At 47.2% G+C, this 18696-nt stretch overlaps 1 protein-coding gene across 6 annotated transcripts in view; it reads right to left on the minus strand.

The window, feature by feature from the left end:
* TSPOAP1 (TSPO associated protein 1) overlaps positions 1-13259 on the minus strand; it is a 50451-nt gene extending 37192 nt beyond the window's left edge. For 5 of the 6 annotated variants that reach the window (XM_072882094.1, XM_072882092.1, XM_072882090.1 and 2 more), the window contains exons 1-3: positions 4151-4270; positions 3667-3771; positions 3259-3309 (exon numbers count right to left, since the gene is read on the minus strand). In XM_072882094.1, the coding sequence (XP_072738195.1) occupies positions 3259-3309; positions 3667-3768 (153 nt within the window). In that variant the 5' untranslated portion in view covers positions 3769-3771; positions 4151-4270. Of the gene's footprint in view, positions 1-3258; positions 3310-3666; positions 3772-4150; positions 4274-5653; positions 5744-7190; positions 7275-8141; positions 8250-13093 lie in introns of those variants that run through there. The other variant, XM_072882089.1, reaches the window with a different exon arrangement.
* Between the last annotated feature and the right edge of the window lie 5437 nt (positions 13260-18696).

Below are 18696 nucleotides of genomic sequence, written 5' to 3' on the forward strand. Positions count from 1 at the left end.
AAGCAGTTTTCTATCAGCTACAAACCCCATCACTTCCATATAAGCCTTCTTTCCAAATCATTTGTGGACAGGCCAGCTAGCACAGCTCCCAGACTGTAACTTCATTAGTTTCTATCTCTTCTGTGAAAACTATTATTCACAACCTCTGCTTCCCATCTTCCAACCAATTACAAAGCCAGTAGGATCTGTCTTTTTCTCCACAGCACTTGCATTGGCAATGATACTGCCATTGCTTTTGAGTTTTGAAGGAAACGTTTCACTCTTGGGAACTACCTGCAGTCCAAAAGACCTTCAAATGTACATGACACATGGAGGAGGTGCACAGTTGGACAAATCTAAAAATCTGGAAATGCCAAAAAAATAAAGCGTCTAATTCTAATTGGTTGAGAAAGCAAAGCATTTAAACAGAAAAGCAGCTGCTCCATCAAACTCATAGTGGTAGCTCCTTTAATTACACTTATTTCTTGAAGGTGACACTCTTGCAATCTTTTCCAGAGTATAGTTAAAACAAGAATATCAAGCAACTGTCAAAGACAGGACAGAGGAGAAAAATGCCCTGTTTGACACAATTATATCAGTACCTGCATGCAATCCAAAGTACTCTGGTAGCAAGAAGAAAAGCAAAAGAGATATAAAACCACATCAGCAGTTACACTAGCCAAAAATCAACAATCTGCCAAAGATAACCCAACCCTCAGTTTGAATGAAATTCTTTTCTCACCAACTTACAGTATCTGCCTTGTTCCATACTGAGATTCCCACCTCATTCCCATAAGCATCTCCTTGCTAAACAAAAGCCAAACCCCACATATCAAATGCATGAATAAGATAACCATGCACTGTTTGAGGGTCTCCAAATCCCAATATGCTTTGAGCCAAATCACAATATGCTTTGAGTGTCAGTGCTAAATTTCAAGCCCCTTTTTCCCACCACATTGCACCTACCCATAAAATCAACAGAATGGACACTTTGTGTCCAGACCTTTCCCTAGGTCTGAGACCAAGGAGTGCTGGGAATCAAGGCACAGCTCAGAACCTGGCTTTGACGTGATTTCAAGCTGCTAACAGCCTGCTCAGTCATGCACCCTGCTCCTCAGTCAGGGAGAACAAGCAAAGTTAAGCTCTGTTCACCATATTTCCCAACAAAATTCTACACTGGATTCCTGAAGTCAGGCTGTCGCCTTTTGCATCTATGCAGTGCAAAAGGCAGTTCAGAATCTTGTCTCACGTACTTTGGAACCACTACTGAACTCCTTCATTCCCATGACCATAACGCTCAAGGTTTTCTTTCTAAGCTCAGACAGTTCTTCTATCCATGGCATCTCTGCACACAGAAACCATCGCATACCTCTACTCACCCCCATCATTGCCTTATCACAAAACTACAGAATAGCTCAGGTTGGAAGGCAGCTCTGGAGATCACCTAGTCCAGCTCCCTCAGCTCAACACAGGGTCAGCAAGAGGAGGTTGCCAAGAGCTTTGTCTAGTTGAGTTTTTACTATCTCCAAGGAGGGAGACTCAACGTAAGACAATCATGTGGCTGAACTCTTCCAACAGGGAAATGGATCACACTCATTCTTCATTAATATTACATCAAAAAGCAATCCAAACACATGTAAAAATTACAATATGCAGTGTAGGCACCCTAAACCCCCTAATTTTGCCCTACACTGATGTTCTGGAATGACTATGATTATAGTTAAGTAGTTTAAATGACTGCTGCTCCACATTAAACTAGCTTTTAATGACAATTTCTCTTTCTTTGGTCCCACCTAGCGTCATTGACTTATAAAGCATCTCCGTACCAGTAACATGAAAGCAGCAATAATTAACTGATGAGGCCCTTGCAGAAGAACACAACCAGCCTCTCAAACATAGAACGAAATGACTGTCCCTTTCTTCCTTTGCACAGGTAGATGTCTAGTTTAAACCTAAGTAGCTTCTCCAATCCTTCAATGAATTAGGTCAGAAAATGTCTGGCAAGCATCAAACCCCCCTTCCCTTAAAGGCTGCTAAGAAGCCAGCTAAATACCAACTGATGTAAGAGCAGCACCTGTATCAGCTCTGATCCTGTCTCTGCAGACAAAAGCAGATATCCCAGAAAGGACATGGAAATAGGGCAACACATAATGTCACTTCCCCACGATATTCACCCAGCCTGCAACAATTCAATCCTATCCATCAGGAGCCCAGCACTCTCAGGCTCTCCAGTTCAGATACAGGTCAGGCCCCCTTCAAAGGAGATGCTATTTGCAGCCATGGAGCAACCTCCTCCATCAAGGACACTTACCATCTTGCTCAACTCTCCTGGGCTCCTAACAGCCACAGAGCTGCTGCACAGCAGTGGACACCAGCAAGTCAGCCTGCCATCTCTGACTGCATGTCACCACTACAGACAGGGCCATGGCCTCATTAGCATGAGATCTCACTGTCGAGGTGTTGTACGGTGAGGCATTCTGCTTGGTCTCAGATGTTTTAGTACTCAGAAAACCTCAGTGGACTGAAAGAGCAGAAGCTGCCCCATTTGCCATCACACCTAACCCAGCTCTCTGGCAGCCACTAAATCACCACATCAAGTTGCAGGGTTTGGTGCTTCGCTTTTGCAGCTCCAGGAATCCACAGCCAAGGTTTTCTTCGAAGTCATCCTAATAAACACTGAGATAATGCAAATCAAAACCAAAACAGTGCTCATCACATCTGCCAGGCTGCACCGTTAAGCTGTCTGCCACCACAGCAAAGTGTGTTCTGTGTGGATGTCAGAGCACTCACACAGCTGGTACTAGCCTAGCAAATGGGACAAGGGAGCTGCCTCAAATGTCATCGTTCTTTATGCTCAGGCAAAGGTTACATTTCTCCTTTTTTCCCCCTAACAAAAAGCATACAGCACAAAAGAAATTTCAAATCACATGGACGCAAGTATTCTTCCTCCCTGCAGATGATCCTGGAAAATGGAACAGGAAGATCTGAGGTTGGTTACTTAATGCATCCCTGAAAGAGTTGTTGGGCACAACCTGAACGAAGTAACCTATCTGAGGACTGAGTGGGCCAGGATTTAATCCCCGAAAACTTTGACCCCAGAGACTACTCTGCCAGCACAACCGATACTTGTTCACAGCAGCAACATGTTGTACCCGATCGAGATGTTAAAGCATTTTGCTCAAGAACCAACAAAACCCAGGGCATCAAGAAAGCTGACATTAAGTACAAAAGATACCAAATCTGCAGCCTTGTTGTCCATCTTGTTTTCTTCTGTCTTACCTCTAGAAGCTGTACTGCTCCTTCATGTTCTCTTTTTGCCTCTGCCTGCGCCTAAGAAGAAATAAGAAATAGAGTAAATAAGAAAGCAGCCTACCTAAGTTCACTTCTACTATCATCACCACCTTGATAGACCATTATAGATTTAAAACACTGTGCAGACTGAAAGCATCTCTGGTTTTTGGACAAGCAGCAGTGAGAGATCAGAACTGCCATTCATGAGAAAAGCCCCTCACTTTGCTCAGGTACCAGTTTGCCTAGATACAGACACTCTTCCCTGGTTTCCTTGATCCTGCAAACTCACGTATACCTCTTCCATACACCGTACTTCCAAGGAAACAAGGTGCAGGAATGCCATCACTTTCCAGGGATTCAGAGAGTAAAATGTCCATTCTCTCATACGCTGCATACCTGCTGCAACCGTCTGACTTCCTCTTGCTTCTCCTGCAGGACTAGCAGCGCTTCCTTGTGCTCGACTTCCAGCTGCTGCCTTCGCTCAGCCACATTTCTCATGTGCTGCAGAACAATTCACAGACAGCTGAAGGGCGACATTACTGAAATACTGTCCTGTGTCTTATCATGGGCCATTAAGTCAAAACGTGGCCTGTATTTCATGTCATCATTAAACAGAGGAGAAAGTAAGAAACTCTTACCACAAGACAGAGCAACGCGTTCAAAGAAAATCCTTAAATCAGTGATGGCCACCTTATTTCCCCTCCCACCCAAATCCCTGAAGCAGCCTTTCTAAAGCACCTCTGCCCACTTTGGAAGGCCACGTTCCAGGATCCCGCAGAAGCAGAATTCCCAACAGAAGCACAGAGACAAAAGAATGGACAAAAAAAGCAAAGAGACAACATGTGCCATCCAATGGATCAGTCATGTGGATCCTACTGACCTTCAGCACCTGCTCTAGATTCTCCAGCTTGGTTTGGAGTCCTTGATTCGTCTGAATTACTGAATCCCGTTCCTTAGTAACCAAAACAACCTGCAATTTCAGGTCAGCATTCTCAGATTCAACCTGAAGAGAAAGGATTTTCAATTAGCACAAGTAGCCATAGGTATTCCTTGTATAAATAATGGAGGACAATTTATTTCTGTATCTCAATAGGTTGTTTCACAGACCTGCTTTCTACTTGTAATGATACCAAAATCATGAACCTCCTCTCCCTCTGGCTTTCACTCAAAATAAATCCACAAGCATTTGTATCAGTCCTCAATGTGATGGACACTTTATTTGCACATACCACTTCTCCCACTAGACTCATCTCCCCTCCCCATTTGCAAGGAGGAAGAGACTGAGGTATGAACAGGCTACATACTGAAGAGATACCAAAAAAGCACAAAGGTTTACGAGCTTTTTTTAATCCTAGATGGTAGGATTAAACACAGAAAACAGTACAGAAAGTTCAGTAGCCTGCTGAAATCATGTCTACCTCCTCCACTTACTAAAGGAAATTCCAGCAACATATTTTCGTTCTAGGGTGCGCTATGGCTTGATGACTATTAGGAAAGCAGATTATCAAGCAAAGACAAATATTTCCACTTAGAACAAACAGTTATTAAATATGTGGGAAGCCTTATGCATGGTGGCAACATTGACATATGGGACAGAAAAGTGACTTTCTATCTCTTGTGCATTACATTTGTTCAGAGAAGGAGCTGGGAACAGAAACCCATGGAGGATCTTCATTGGAATACCAACTCTTCCATCATTCTCACAGGCAACAACATGTTCCTAGAACACAACCCTCCAAGGTGCGGCCACGGTCCCCTGAAATCCTCTCTGCAAACTGAACAGTGCAAGTATCCTGCCCTTGTCCCACGACCTGATGCTTTTGGGTATTCCATCCGGCAAGGGCAGCTCTGAATTGCAGGGGTGGCTTTCTCCCCTGCCCCATCATCAGCCACCAAAACCCCTCTTCGAGGACAACAAAAAAATGTCAGAGGTGACTGAGGACTTTCAAACACACCATATGCTTGCACCACTTGCAGTGACGGGTTCTGCTCTACTACCACTCTGACCAGTGCACACTGCTCCCCACCAACCACTGTCCGTCTTTGGTTATGAACTCATTAACAAGTTACCACGGGTAAACCAAGTATGAACTTAAGTAAGGACAAAGCATCTCACTCAAGTCTTGGGAAACTCTATAATAAAAATTTATATTTAAAAAATTTATATAAAAAATAAAATTAAATTTATTAAATTTATATAAAAAATAGGGCAGTTAACGGCTCTGCTTGCAGTTACCATGGGGTACGCAGGACAGAGAGGTACAGAGATGGGCACATGATCATTACTCAGCTGGCAACTTGAAAATCTAGCATGCTAGCAAGTTCTTCTCAGCAAAATTTTACAGACACTAATGCTCCATCTGACAAAGATACTGCTTTTTACCTGTCCTGCCCATCCAGCCTTCTCATTCAGCTGCAAGTTCTCTTCAGCCAGTCGTGCATTTTCACTTTGTACCTCCTGTAGCTGGATCTCCTGTCCGGAAAGAGCAGGCATTACTACACCAAGGCCCTCAGACTAACTCCCACAAATTATTCTGCAGAGCAGCTCCACTGCTCCTGTTGACTGATGGTGCAGGATACTGATGGGATGCTGCTTGAGGGATGAAAGGCAACAGTGTGCAGCACTGTTCAAGCAGATACCAGCCCTATGCCAGATGATCTCTTAGGTTTCTTTTCCCATTTATGTAGCCTCAAAGCCCAGAATGAGAAAGACATTTCCTTGTCTACTTCACAGCTCCAGTGTCACATTATTTACATACTGCTGTCTAGAACTCCATCTCCACCTACAACAATTCATCAAGTTTCACTGTTGGTTCAAGATCAGAGTCTTCTTGACAAATTTCAGTTAAGGAAGAAAAATTATTTGGAAGAATGATGTTAAAGAGAGTTCTAGACTGCAAACTCAAGAGTTTTAAACAGCTGACTCTGAAACCAGGATTCAGTCTGAGAAAGCAACATGAGCCAGCTATCACTCTGCCTTAGAGAATACTGTCTCTGAGCAGGCAGGAGACCATGGACATATGGAGAGACACTGACTGAATTTGTCAGGTCCAGTCCATCTGCAGCAACTTTGTACAGCATTAGAGGAATTTAGTAGTTGCATAATCACACATAAACACACACACATTTCCCCATCCCAATGTTTGACGGGTCATCAAATGTTTTCTGGCTATCCCAAGAGCTAATTCCCTGTGCGCGCAGTCTAAGTCCCAGTACTTCAAGGTGAGCTGGTCCCTTCTTGACCTTGAAAAGCTACTGTCTAACAACATACAATGACCAACAAGGAATCTTAAACATCCCATTCTAACCCAGACAATGAGGCTGAGCTATGCACTATGAACTGCATACGAGTCTGAGCTATGCATTTGAACTGACCTGAACTGAGATTTCAGCAAGACATAAAACATCTATTCAAAAGGTTAAGCACCCCTGGGTGAAACTATACATTGTCATAGTCACTAATGCCACCCGTGCTGTTCAACAAAGTAGAGACAGAAGGGAGAAATCCAGATGCTATGATATGACCTGCAAAACCTCCATGAAATTAAACAGAGGCAAGATTTCATCCAACAAATATTAAGCACAAGAAAATGACCATAGGTTTGTGTAATTACCACCTCAAGATGCAGAAATCTTTCAACACTTGTCTGGAGTGCATGTGAAAGTGGTAACTATCTCCTCAAACTAACAAAGGCCACGGAGTTTCATCTGGTGATTTATGTAGCTGTATTCAACTCACAGCTAGCCAAAAGACTAAATAAACAATTTGGGCTGGAGCCCAAAATTTGTGACACTGTTCAAATTAAGAGAAAGACTGGTGATTCCTTAAGATAAACTGTAGAGAATCCAAGAGAGGCATGCAACAACCTAGCTCCTCTTCTACCATTATGCTCACAACAGTAGGCAACAAGAACACTTACCAGTTCTTTGCATCTTTTATGCTTTTTCCTCACTTCATGCTCAAGGTTTTCACATTTTTTGCGCTTTTTCTTGAGTTCAAATTCCTGCACAAAACAAGCATAAGTAGATCAGCAAGTCCACATTCTTACAATGCATAAGAAATTCAAGCCCAGCTTCTCAGACCCAATGCTGTATTAGCTATTTTTATTTTCTTAAGAAAATCTCTTTGTGACAAACATAAACAATATAGAAAACAAGGGAGATTTTTTTAAAAGGTAGTAAAACCAAAAAAACTTTTCAAGTGAAACAGCTATTCCTCTCTTCCCCAAGCCTTTAATCTTCTGGAAACAGTTCTCTCTCTCCCCTTTGCACAGATTCTTCCTATTTGTATAGAATAGTATGAGGATAGGATGCAGGGGACAGAAAGACACAGCTGTGTAAAATATTCAGCATGAAACACTAGCTGTGCTATCTTAGCTCCTATTGTAATCCAAATTACATCTAACAGAGATCAGACATCCTCCGGTTATGTACCTTTATCTCCAGTTACTCGCTACCACTTTCGGTTCCTCAGACAGATAAGAACTGCTAAACCTCACTGTGAACTATCCTAGTCTGCTGGAATATTCCCAAGGGACATATTCCTCACATGACATCTGTCCCAGGTCAGTCATATCTGTTCCCAGTTCAAATAAGACTAAACCAAACACAGCACTGAATCTACTGGCGTGTTTCCCTCTCATTTTAGTGTGACATATTCCCCCACCAGCCCAATACCTGGAGCTGCCACCAAGCAACACTCTCCATGCCGACGGCCTGTGTTTTCCCACCGATTCCCCAAACTTCACACTTTTGCAAAGCAGCGGCACCTAAAAAGACTTCAGTCCCAAAATCTCTGCCTGAATTCCATGGGTGAAAACCCCAAGAAAAAGTATAGTACTCCTTCACCCAAAACCAGATTCACAACTCACCAGCTGCTGTATCTGTTGGCTGCTCTCTTGCTCTGTTATTGCATTTTTGGGAGGGAAATTTTCATGTACTTCAGAGGCAGGGCCCAATGGCTGCACACCTGGTTCCACCTGGAAAGCAAGTGAGATGCCAGAGAGCTCAGGGACAGCCAGGACTACAGAGCACACCATACACACAGAGGCAGAAGAGGCTCTCCTAGCAGTACTGAGAAAACCCCTGATCTCTGAACCGCATCACTGGAGACATGGAGAAAGGTGAACACCACGCCAGGGATTTCTCAGCCACCAGAGACCTGTGCTGGGAGTCTTCTGGAGCCCAGCGCCAACCAACCCAGCTTGACTAAACTACCCACATGCAACAGTGGGCTCCAGAAAGCTCTCATATCTCAGTTCCCATTTGTGCCTCATCTAAGGTTTCAATGAGAGGCATCAGCAACACCTTTCATGGCCCTCTCCAAAGCAATAAAAAGAAGATGGAAGATGGTCAGAAGGGAGAACACAATCCTCATCAACAGCAGAAAGCAGAAATCAGTGAAGATGTCAGAATCTAAAGGCAGGGAAGAGCAGACAAAAATACCAAGAAATGGAGCATCCCACCTCAGCTGGTAGCTGGGAAGGACTGAAATGGCAGCAGACGTGCTATGGCTTATGTGCCACCACCAAACCAGATGAAAGGAGACACTTTTCTGTACAGGTTTGTACACAAGTTTCTAACAAAATGCCTTTTCATTTGGCCTACAGACAAACACACCTTTAATACTCTGAATTTTCACTCTCAACTGATATTTGACTTGACATTTGCTGCCTAGAGTAATCCCTGACAGCAGGGCAAGGCCTGAAGTAAACAGAAGAAACAGGGCTTTGATAATGTTTTAAACACTGAATTTAAAGTTATTTTTTATAAATAGATTTTAGGGACAGGAGATCTTTAGGATCACCAAAGCCAACTTGTACAGTGAGCAAGCAGCAGGATTTTGTGACTCCATCTCAGCCTTTAACCTTCAGTTGACCTCTTGTCAGAAGTGGAATTTCTCATTTCACTTTGAACACCTACAGTGCAGAGGGGCCTACGGCCTACGTTACTAAGTCTGAGCTCCCTTTACAGTCAGTCATTAGGACAGTGTCTAAGCACTATACCTAAAATGTGATTTATTTAACCTATTTTAGGCTTGAAAGCCACAGGTTTTAACTACATCTATATTCGTGGCTTCACTGCTGAAAGCCAGAAAACTCAAGCCCAGGCTATCAAGGTTTTCACATTTTCTGCTACAAGGAAAATTCTGAAACCACCTCCCATGTGAACTTTATTCCCTACCACCCATGGAATAAGGTTCACTTGGGAGTCTGGCAGTCTAAGCACCAACCAGCAGCTGGAAATCTTGAGATCCTCCACCCAAGCCACGGTACCTTACAAGCCCCAGCCCTTGGGAGCTTTCAGACAAGCTGTGAAACCAGTATTTAACTCTGGAATATCCATACGTAAATGCTTTTAAGACTTTTTTTTTTTAAACCAAGTGGCACATACTAAGTTTCAAATCTGTATTTCACAGCTGCCCTCCAAAATTATGCTTCCTCACAAACTGAAAATGTTGCATTTTAGTCAACTGTAATTAAATTAGGTCCCAAGGAATGCTAGTGGATGCCAACTAAGGTTAGATACTCACTGCACAAGTACCATGCACTATGCTTCACAAGTCACGCTCTCTTGCAAATAGATATGCAAGACAAATTTACTTGTTTGTGATCATTTCCCAGGAAAAAGCTAAACAAAATGATGACATTCCTAGTTACAGACAACTTACAAAAATTATAAAATTATAAATTTGCCCACAAGGACCTAATTTCCACCCAAGAACAGAGACATGCCTCCAGCCACATGCTCATATACTGTTACTTTTATGCAGAACCCAGACTCATCACTATACCGAACAACTGACAAATAAGACTGGCACACACCACGAAGAGAGCTGTGCCACCTCATTCACAGCAGGGACTGGAAGATGCTCAATGAATGAGCCAGGTGCAAGGAATCTGTTCAACCATACAGCTAAAAATCACTGTAGAACAGCTGCTTTCCACCCCCAGCACTATCCACCTGGGGTGCACTGACGTTGGCAGAGACCCTGCTGAGAGAGCAGGATGGGGCTGTACAACTGATCAGCATCCCCAGGCTGTACCAGCTAAAGCCGAATACACAACAGGCACAGAAGTACCTGTACTTCGGCAAATGACCAGAAAGCTTAAAGCATGCAACAGAGTAAATTAAAAATGTTGTAGACTTTCTAGAAAGCTCTGCCCTTGGCACCCAGAAAGCATCATCGCAATCCTGCCCCAAAAGAATCGCTACAGCGTTTTCCATCTAACCATGGCCCATTCCCTCGGCTGTGCCAGGGCAGCTCTGTGCAGTGTCAGGCAGAGCTGGACCAGAAAACTGATGCAGGTTTCAGGACAAGGTGGGAGGAAGTTTGCTGGGTTTGCTAGGTTGTTTTTAACTCGGATCCATCACGTCCCACTGCTCAACATGAGTGGCACCGACACAACTGAAGGGGCAGTGGGAACAAGCAGCAGTGAACAGGAGGCTGTTTAAGCCAGCACCGCCACTGAAAGAAATCCCTGCTAAATTATGATTTGTCATTACAGAGATAAGCATCACCCCAAAACCCTAAATAAAGAAGTAGAGAAATCAGAAGGAGAACAGAGAAACGGGGTTTTCCAAGGACACTTACAGGAGAAGCTTGCTCTTTATACTCTGAGGAAGTTCTTTGAAAGCTGGGGAATACTGCCCTGACGCACTGTGCTGGGGAGCGGGATAGAAGAGCAAAGTAATTTATTTTAATTACGATAACTGTAGTTACTGCCCCAAGAGCTGACTTCATCCTCAGCACGGCACCACTGCACCTGCATGAATACAGCCTGCTGAGCCCGGGGTGTTCTGCGCTACAGGTTTCAGATAAGAGACTGGTAACAGCCTTCTTGCCCCCCCCCCTTCACTACTGCTGTCAGGCTTAGTCTTGTTGCTATTTATCAGCCAGAAAATCTTTTGACAATGAGGTTAGACTCTCCTGAATCAGAGAAATAAAGAGCATCCACAGGAAAGACCGTAATACACCTTCTTGCCTGACAGAATCTGCAAGGTCAGTTGAAAACCAAGGTATGGAAGGGCCGTTCAAGGAAGACAAGGGCAGAGCAGAGGGGAAAAAAAAGAAGTCTGTGCATCCCTTTTCATCATGGAGGAATTTGGGGGCTGAGGAGTCACCAGGGCAGAAATCTCAAACTATGAAGAACAGAGCTGAGGATCTCTCTCAAACTGAACTGTCCATAAGAAGAACTGTAGAAGCCAACAAAATAAACAGTAACAAATCACCAAGATTAGACGATATTCTGAATCTCTCACTTCAGCAGTAACTGAATCAAGACGTGCAGTATGTCACTTCTCCGACCCCGCCTTAATACAAAATAACTGGAAGGTGGCAAATGGCAAGTTTTAAGAGTATTCCAGTGGAGTTCTGTGGAAACTCAGAAACTCAACCAGTAGGTTTGACACCTGTTCCAGGCAAACTGATAGAAATTGCAACAAAGATTCGGCAGATACTTAAAAAAAACCCAAACACACATATATTGGGAAAAAAACCCACACTCACAAATCTATAAAGAGTTTGTCCGAGGTGTCAGCAAGCAAATGGGTGAGGGAGATCCAGTAGGTACAATCTGCTTGGGTGCTCTGACCACATTCAGCTACACTGCTTTGAAAGGCTTCTGCAGACACTGAGCCACCACAGGATGAGGGGCAAGGTTTTCTCTCGGGTAAATATCTAGTAAAAATGAGAGGACTAAAAGAGAGACAGCAGGAACCGTGCTCTCCAAGTACTGATGTAGCAAAGAGACAAATGGTGAAGAGGGCCTCATGACACTGAGAGATTACAGAGGACCGTCAGACAAATGATGTTTTAATAGAATCCAGTGCTTAGACAAAAAAGCAAAGACATCTATTGGGAAAGGGAGAGAAAACTTCATTATGCCACCATATAAATCAATGACATAGAGTCTGGGATACTGCATGCAGCACTGCTTCCCCCAACACTAAAATGACAGAGAAAATGTACAAAGGAAGGAGGCAAATATAATTAAAACTGAATAATGGAAGAGGCTAGAAAGAAACAAAAAAAACAGCTGATGGAGAAAGGCCTATAAACTCACGAGTAGCTTGGAAAAAATGAACAAGGAATGAATATTCAATGCATCTTCTTTAAGAGCTGGGAAGCAGCTCATTTACACGAGAGCAGCTGGTGGGAGTTCAGAGGGAAGATGAGTAGCTCGTCCTCACACAGTCCTCACACAGTGTGAAATTCTGCCACGGGACACCGCGGGTACTGAAAACTTCAGAATAAAACCGGGTGAACCCACACAAGACAAACACACCAGGAGCCAGCAGGCCCCGCGGTGCCGCCCCTGGCTCAGGAAACCCACAAACTGCCGGAGCTGGGGGGCACCGGAGTGCATCTGGCACCCCAGGCCTGGCCTCACGCACCCACACGCCTGCCAGCCCGGCCTGCGGGCAGCCCTGGAGGCCTCTGCCGGCCCCTCGCCCCCGGCCCGGCCCCGGCTCCCCGCGGCGGTGCGCCCTTGCCGGAGGCACCCCTCAGGACTGCCCCAGACCTCGACCCCACGGCAGGCTGAACCCCCTCGGCCAGCCCCGGCCCTCTCACCGCGGCTGCGACCTCCCGTGTGGAGGATTTCGCTCCCGAGAGCTGAGGAAAAGCCCCGCTGCCCTACCCCGCAGGCAGCGGAGGCCCCGGCGGGCCTGGCCCGGCGGCCCGGCCCCGCCGCGGGAGAGGCGCTCCCCGGCAGCGCCTCCGGCCCGCCTGCCCGCCCCGGCCCCCGGCGGAGGCGGCGCCGCAGCCGCCCCCGACCCGTCCTGGCCCGGCGAGGGGCGGCGCGGGAGGGCCCGGCCTTACCTGCCGGCTGCGCGGCCCGCCAGCGGGGAGGCGACGCCCTGAGGCGGCCCGGATTTGCCGGGCCGTACCACTGCGGCCGCGGAGGGGCGGCTGGGGCCGGGCCGGGCCGGGCCGAGACCCCGGGGCCGGGTAGGCGGCGGGGCCGCGGCCGTGCTCCTCAGCGCGGCCTGGGCGTGAGGCCCGGCCCGCCTCGGGAGTTCGCCCTGGCCGGAGCCATTGCGCCAGGGGAGGTGGGGGACGGCGCAGGGGCCGTGCCGGGGACGGGGCCGTCCCTGGCAGGGGATAGGGATGGGGGTCATGGAGCAGCAGGCCTCCGTGCCACCGCTGTCATGGCCGTGGGGTGCCCATCGCTCACCCAGTGGGAGCCCATGTCCGAACCTCCGCAAACACCAAAAACGTGTGTTTTCAGCAAATGAGGGTAAAAGGAGGGGTTGCCTGGTATCCTAGGTTGGAAAACGCAGCATGGGAGACCCGTGCTGGGGAAGATGAGCAGGACCGAGCCCCCGTCATGGCTCGGCATCCCCACGCTGCAGGGCGCTGCCAGCAGCGTCCATGTCCCTCCTCACCCGATGAAAGCTGGCGCTTGAATCGTTCATTTTAGAAACCAGCACGGCACCTGTTCACAGCAGATGTGAACCGCAGCGCTCACATACCCTTAAGAAGTTTCCTAAGAACAGTAATTAATTGAGTAATTAAACAGCAAAACTTTTAGATCGCTGACCCACTTGTCTCACCTCCCTGTGTGCTTCCCCTCCAAGCGCTGGGTCTCCCAAGCGAGCCTCCTTCGGTAGAGGTGAACCTTTGATGCAGGTATTTAGCATTGGTACGGGCGGTCCCAAGCGTGCGGCAGCGCTTGGCAAAGTGCCACCTGAACTGATTTTAGAGGAACGTAGACACTCCTTGAAATTCTTCAGCGCAATCTGTCTCTGCAGCCGTAACACCTCTCTCTGGGATTCCCGCAGCAGGCGATCAAACTCAATGACATTCAGGCAGCGAGGGTCATCCTGTGGGAAATGAAAACATGTCATCGTGTTGCTGACAGGCTCTAAAAGGTGGAACAGGTCGGGGTGGTGATTGAACATGCAAACTCCAAAAGCCTTACTGAGGAGACACTGGCAAAAACCAGGTAATGTGGCACACAAAGATTTCTGTTTCCTCGGTCTCCAAAGCCTCAAAAGCAGTCACTTTGCATCCCTTATGCAAATACGTTATTCCTCCCGCAGATAAAAACTAGCCTGTAATGCTTCTGCAGTTATCCCGGCGCAAAGCAAAAGGGCTTTTCTAAGTGTGTGCTTTCCCAGTGCTTGCCAGCAGAGAGCGTGTCAGGATAATATAATTTCATTTCCCAGCCAAACGAGAGCCTTAGCTGGTTTACCTCCTTGATGTGGGTGCTGGCATTCTCTGCAGCCCTAACGGTGGCTAGGGCTTTAAATGCTGGAAAGAATGAAGAACATCTGGGATTTGTTCAGTTCTCGCTCAGGATAATGTTTGTTTTTCAGCCATTCTTGATTTCTAACCTCTTCAGAGACAGTATGTGTGGATGGGCCCCTATCTTTAGCGCAAGTGGTCACTCCCATCCACTCCGGACCCAAAACCAGCAGCTTTTGAAGGAAACCAGTGCAATCTTACTCTCACAAAAACAGTGAGAATATGTCACCAGCTTGTTTAATTCTTCAAAGGTTTTCAGATCTCAGGAAGCTGAAGAAACCTGTACCTGCATGTCCATACATACGTACAAAAGCTGGTTATGAAAACCTGTCTTTACAAATATGCTGCTGGAGGAGACATTGCTCATTCCCCTGGAAAGCTCCTAACCCAGTGAATTCAATGCATAATTGGTATCCAGGACAAATTTAATCTGCTTCCCCATTCACTTCTTATTCGCTCTAAAAATAGCGTGTGCTTTATAAATACAATTTGTGTAGAAAACCATGGTTACTCTCACGCTACAAGGGGGAAACTGAGGCAGCATTAATGGGAACTGATTACAGATTCAAGAAGTGAGCAGCTGGGCCTCCTCTGTGCCAGACCCATGTTCAGGCTATCAGGGTAGTAGTTCTTTAAGCAAAATTGGCTGTGGCTTAATATAAAATCTCCCTTCCCCCACCAAAAAAAAGGCAGCTATTCCCAACAGACAGCCTCCAAAGCCTGGGGGAACAAGGGAGTAGAAAAAAAGCTCAGTCCTCCCCTCACAGTTTCTATTATACACGTGCCCTGCAGCTGCCTTGCTGTTCCCTGCAATCCCCCGCTTCCAAGAATCCATGCTGCAAGAAATTGCAGCCTGCTTTTAGCTGGAGCTGGGGTTTGGTTGGAAGCCCATCACTGGAGCATCATCTCAGGAAATCATTTTATCCTATCCTAAGAGCCCTGACTTTGCAAAACAAGGCCAATGCTTTTGCAGTCCGGCATGCAGGGTGTCCACCCTGCCACTGGAAAGGAACTGAGTAGATCTGTTTCATGGCTACTGAAAAATTTGTGCTGATTTAAATACCCTAGATTAAAATTGATTTGGTTACAAACTCTGAGCGTGCACATAATATGTCTGCATATAAACCCCTTCATTGGCATAATGCATTTTGCATGCTGCAGAGAGATTATGTGAATTTTGAATTTTAACTAGGTGAAAATTAAAATTTAATGAGCGGCTTGCTTGGAAGAGAAATTGGAAAAACAAGATCAGACAGAATGATCTCCTCTCTTGCTCTCTTCTCTGCAGATTCCCTGCTCGTGTATCAGTGCCCGCTGTTATGGGTGCCTCGGCAGTTACACAGATGGTCTCACCTGCTGAGCCAGGGTAGTCACCCATGCCCTAGCAAGCCAGCGGCTGAATGCATCAGTCCTGAGGATTGCACCCATGTGTATTTCCTTGGCCAGTAATGAAGCTTGCTCACCCGCCTTTGTCACATTCCTCTACAATTTGTCACTCTCCTGTCCCTCGCAAATTCAGGCTGCCCAGCATGCTCTGCTAGGAAAATCAAACTGCTCTGGAAAGGGTCTGTTCCCACTTCTGTGGGGGTCTGCGGTGAGAAATCAAGAGGACAGGAAGGGAATTTCTTCTTGGTGCCACTGTAGAGTACAGTCAGACCTGGATAACTTTCTCCTATGGTTTAATGCCAGAAGGGATCAGTGGGGCAGCCTGTACAAACAGCAAACTCCACATCATTCTTGTCCAGATGAGATCTACATTAGGGAAAGACTGAGAATCTACCTTCAAACCCATAGTTAAAATGAACATATGGGGAGGTCAGGGACAGAAATAAAGCTGCTTTCAGCAAGGAAGTATTTGTCACCTAAAGATCATGTAAGTAGGGTAGGTAGAAATGTAAGTATTCATTCAGCTCAGCTGGGTGCAGCTGGTTGCACATGACCACATCTGCATTAGCAAAACAGGGGGAATCCAGTGCCAGCCCTAGCGTTACTGAGCCTCTCATGAGAGTTTATTAACTGACCTAAACTGAAAATGTCCAGGTCGTGAACAAAAGATGTATCTGATATGCCCAGAACAGGTTGCTTTAGTCATCTTGAGTGGGAATCATTTCACCTAGCTTCAGATGTCTGCAGAGGCTCCTTTCAGAGTCATCGCAGAGAAGCAGTGCTTTGAGAGAGCAACACATCCAACCAGTTTTAGACATCTGTCTTGGGATGAGCTGAATTGTCCTTTTTATCCCATTGTTTATATCAGCACGTTCTGTGCTGGTGCTGAGGGGAACGTAGGTCACCAGCCCAGGTGCAGGCATCAGCATTGTAGATGGTTTCATGAACACCCACCCCTGTCTAATGATTTGTACCCTTAGTCATAGTCATACAAGGATGCACCTAGTTATCACCAGTCTCATGGTGGCTGTGAGTGCTCAGAAAGCTGCAGCTTAAGACATGGGCTTTAGACTGGTTCTTGGGAACATGCTTAGCTGGTTTACTTTTTAAAGAAACACTTTAAAAGGAGGTCCTGCTTCTACATCTTGCTTGAAGCTAAGCATTGTGAAAAGTCATCCTGTATTTGTGGCTTCTTGGGGTTTTCCAGGGGGTGAGTTTTAGTCACTGCTGAAAATGGCAGCTCAGACCCATGAATTCATGGAGGCACAACTGGGGTGTCCCACAACACACTGTTCTGGAGGGGTCCGGACACCGTCTCTGCCACACACTCACCCAATGTCCCCCATCCAAATCACACACCAAATGCTCTCTGTTTTCAGTCTGCACTTGGGACTAATTGCCCTCACACCGCTTCCTGGAGTCTGGTTCCCATCACTGTGTTGCACTGCTTGTCCTCAGTCACCGAGTGATGTCCCAGAAAGTCTCACCTTCCCTGCGATGAGTTTAGCCTGCAGCTCCCGGCACTCCTGCTGCAGAGCTTCGATCTGCTTGTCTTTCGCCAGGAGAGCACTGGCTTGCTCTGTCAGGTCCTTGGCACGCTGGCGGGCAAATGCTTTTTTACACAGCTCCAGGCTGGAGCCCTTCAGAGGCACCGGGGCAGTTACCTACACCGGAGAGAGCAGCAAGGGAGAAAGCCACATGTGTTGGTGTTCGTTAACCATCACCCCAACAGCCATCAGGCAGGGAGCACTGTCAAGAGATGCAGCCTAGCCCCAAAGGACAGACAAGCAGACAGAGGAGCATGACAGATGTATGAAAAAGTGGGAGGAAAGAGGAAGGGCTGGATGGAGAAGTGGATCAGGGAAGAGGTAGGAAGGAGAAGGTGCTCAGCAGATGAGGCCAATGGGTATAGTCAGCACAGGGGGCTGCAGGCAAGGCAACAGCAGGTAGGGAGAGGAGAGAAAAACAAAGGCAAAAGGCAGGAGAAGGCAGCAGAGAGGAGGAGGGGAGGATGGCAGGAAGGATGAGCATGGGAGCAAGGATGGAGGTGGCCAAACCAGGAAGAGAAATGGAGCTTCTGTGGGTTTCTAGGCAGTGGGAAACAGGGCTTCAGCACGGATGGGTGGAAGATACAGGCAAAGGGGGAGGCAAGAGAGAGCCCAGCAAGGGCCAGTGTGGCCAGGGAGGACTGGGAGATGTTCAGCAGGAAAAGCAGTTCAACTTCACATGCTCCCTGCAAGGGAGGGAAGAGCAAGGGTGGGGACGGCAGTGTGCTGCAGGGGGAGCCGGGCAGACAGGGACAGGCAGCTGGCTGGCCACAGACTCTGGGCAGAGGCCTTGGCCAGGAGCTGAGGCTGCCCGGCTGCAGTCTCCCTGGGATGCCTGCTCTCAACGTGTGCTCCCATCCCTGGGGCCGGCTGTCCCACTGGGTACCAGCGCCATGGAGCTGGAGGAAGGGGCAGCTCACACCCCCCTGCTCATCCCAACCCTCTGGGCAGTGAGGCCACATCCAGTCCCTGGGTTTGTCAGACCCTGCCTCTCCCTGTCCAGCTATTTTTGTCTGCACAAAGCCTAACAATTTGGCGAGGGGGGACTCTCTCCCCTGCCTGATCAGGAACATGGCATCCTCTGTGCAAACTTTTCCTCCCCAGGTCTCCCCGAGCACCTCGCACACATGCGGAAGCTGCGTGCTGGGCCCTGGCTCCACGGGACCTGTGTACCAGGCACTGAAGACAACTGCTGCCAGATTAACCCCAGCTCCTCAGGGCCCCTTCTCTGGGCATGCAGCT

This window comes from Ciconia boyciana, chromosome 17, assembly GCF_034638445.1.
Source record: "Ciconia boyciana chromosome 17, ASM3463844v1, whole genome shotgun sequence".
Lineage (NCBI taxonomy): Eukaryota > Metazoa > Chordata > Aves > Ciconiiformes > Ciconiidae > Ciconia > Ciconia boyciana.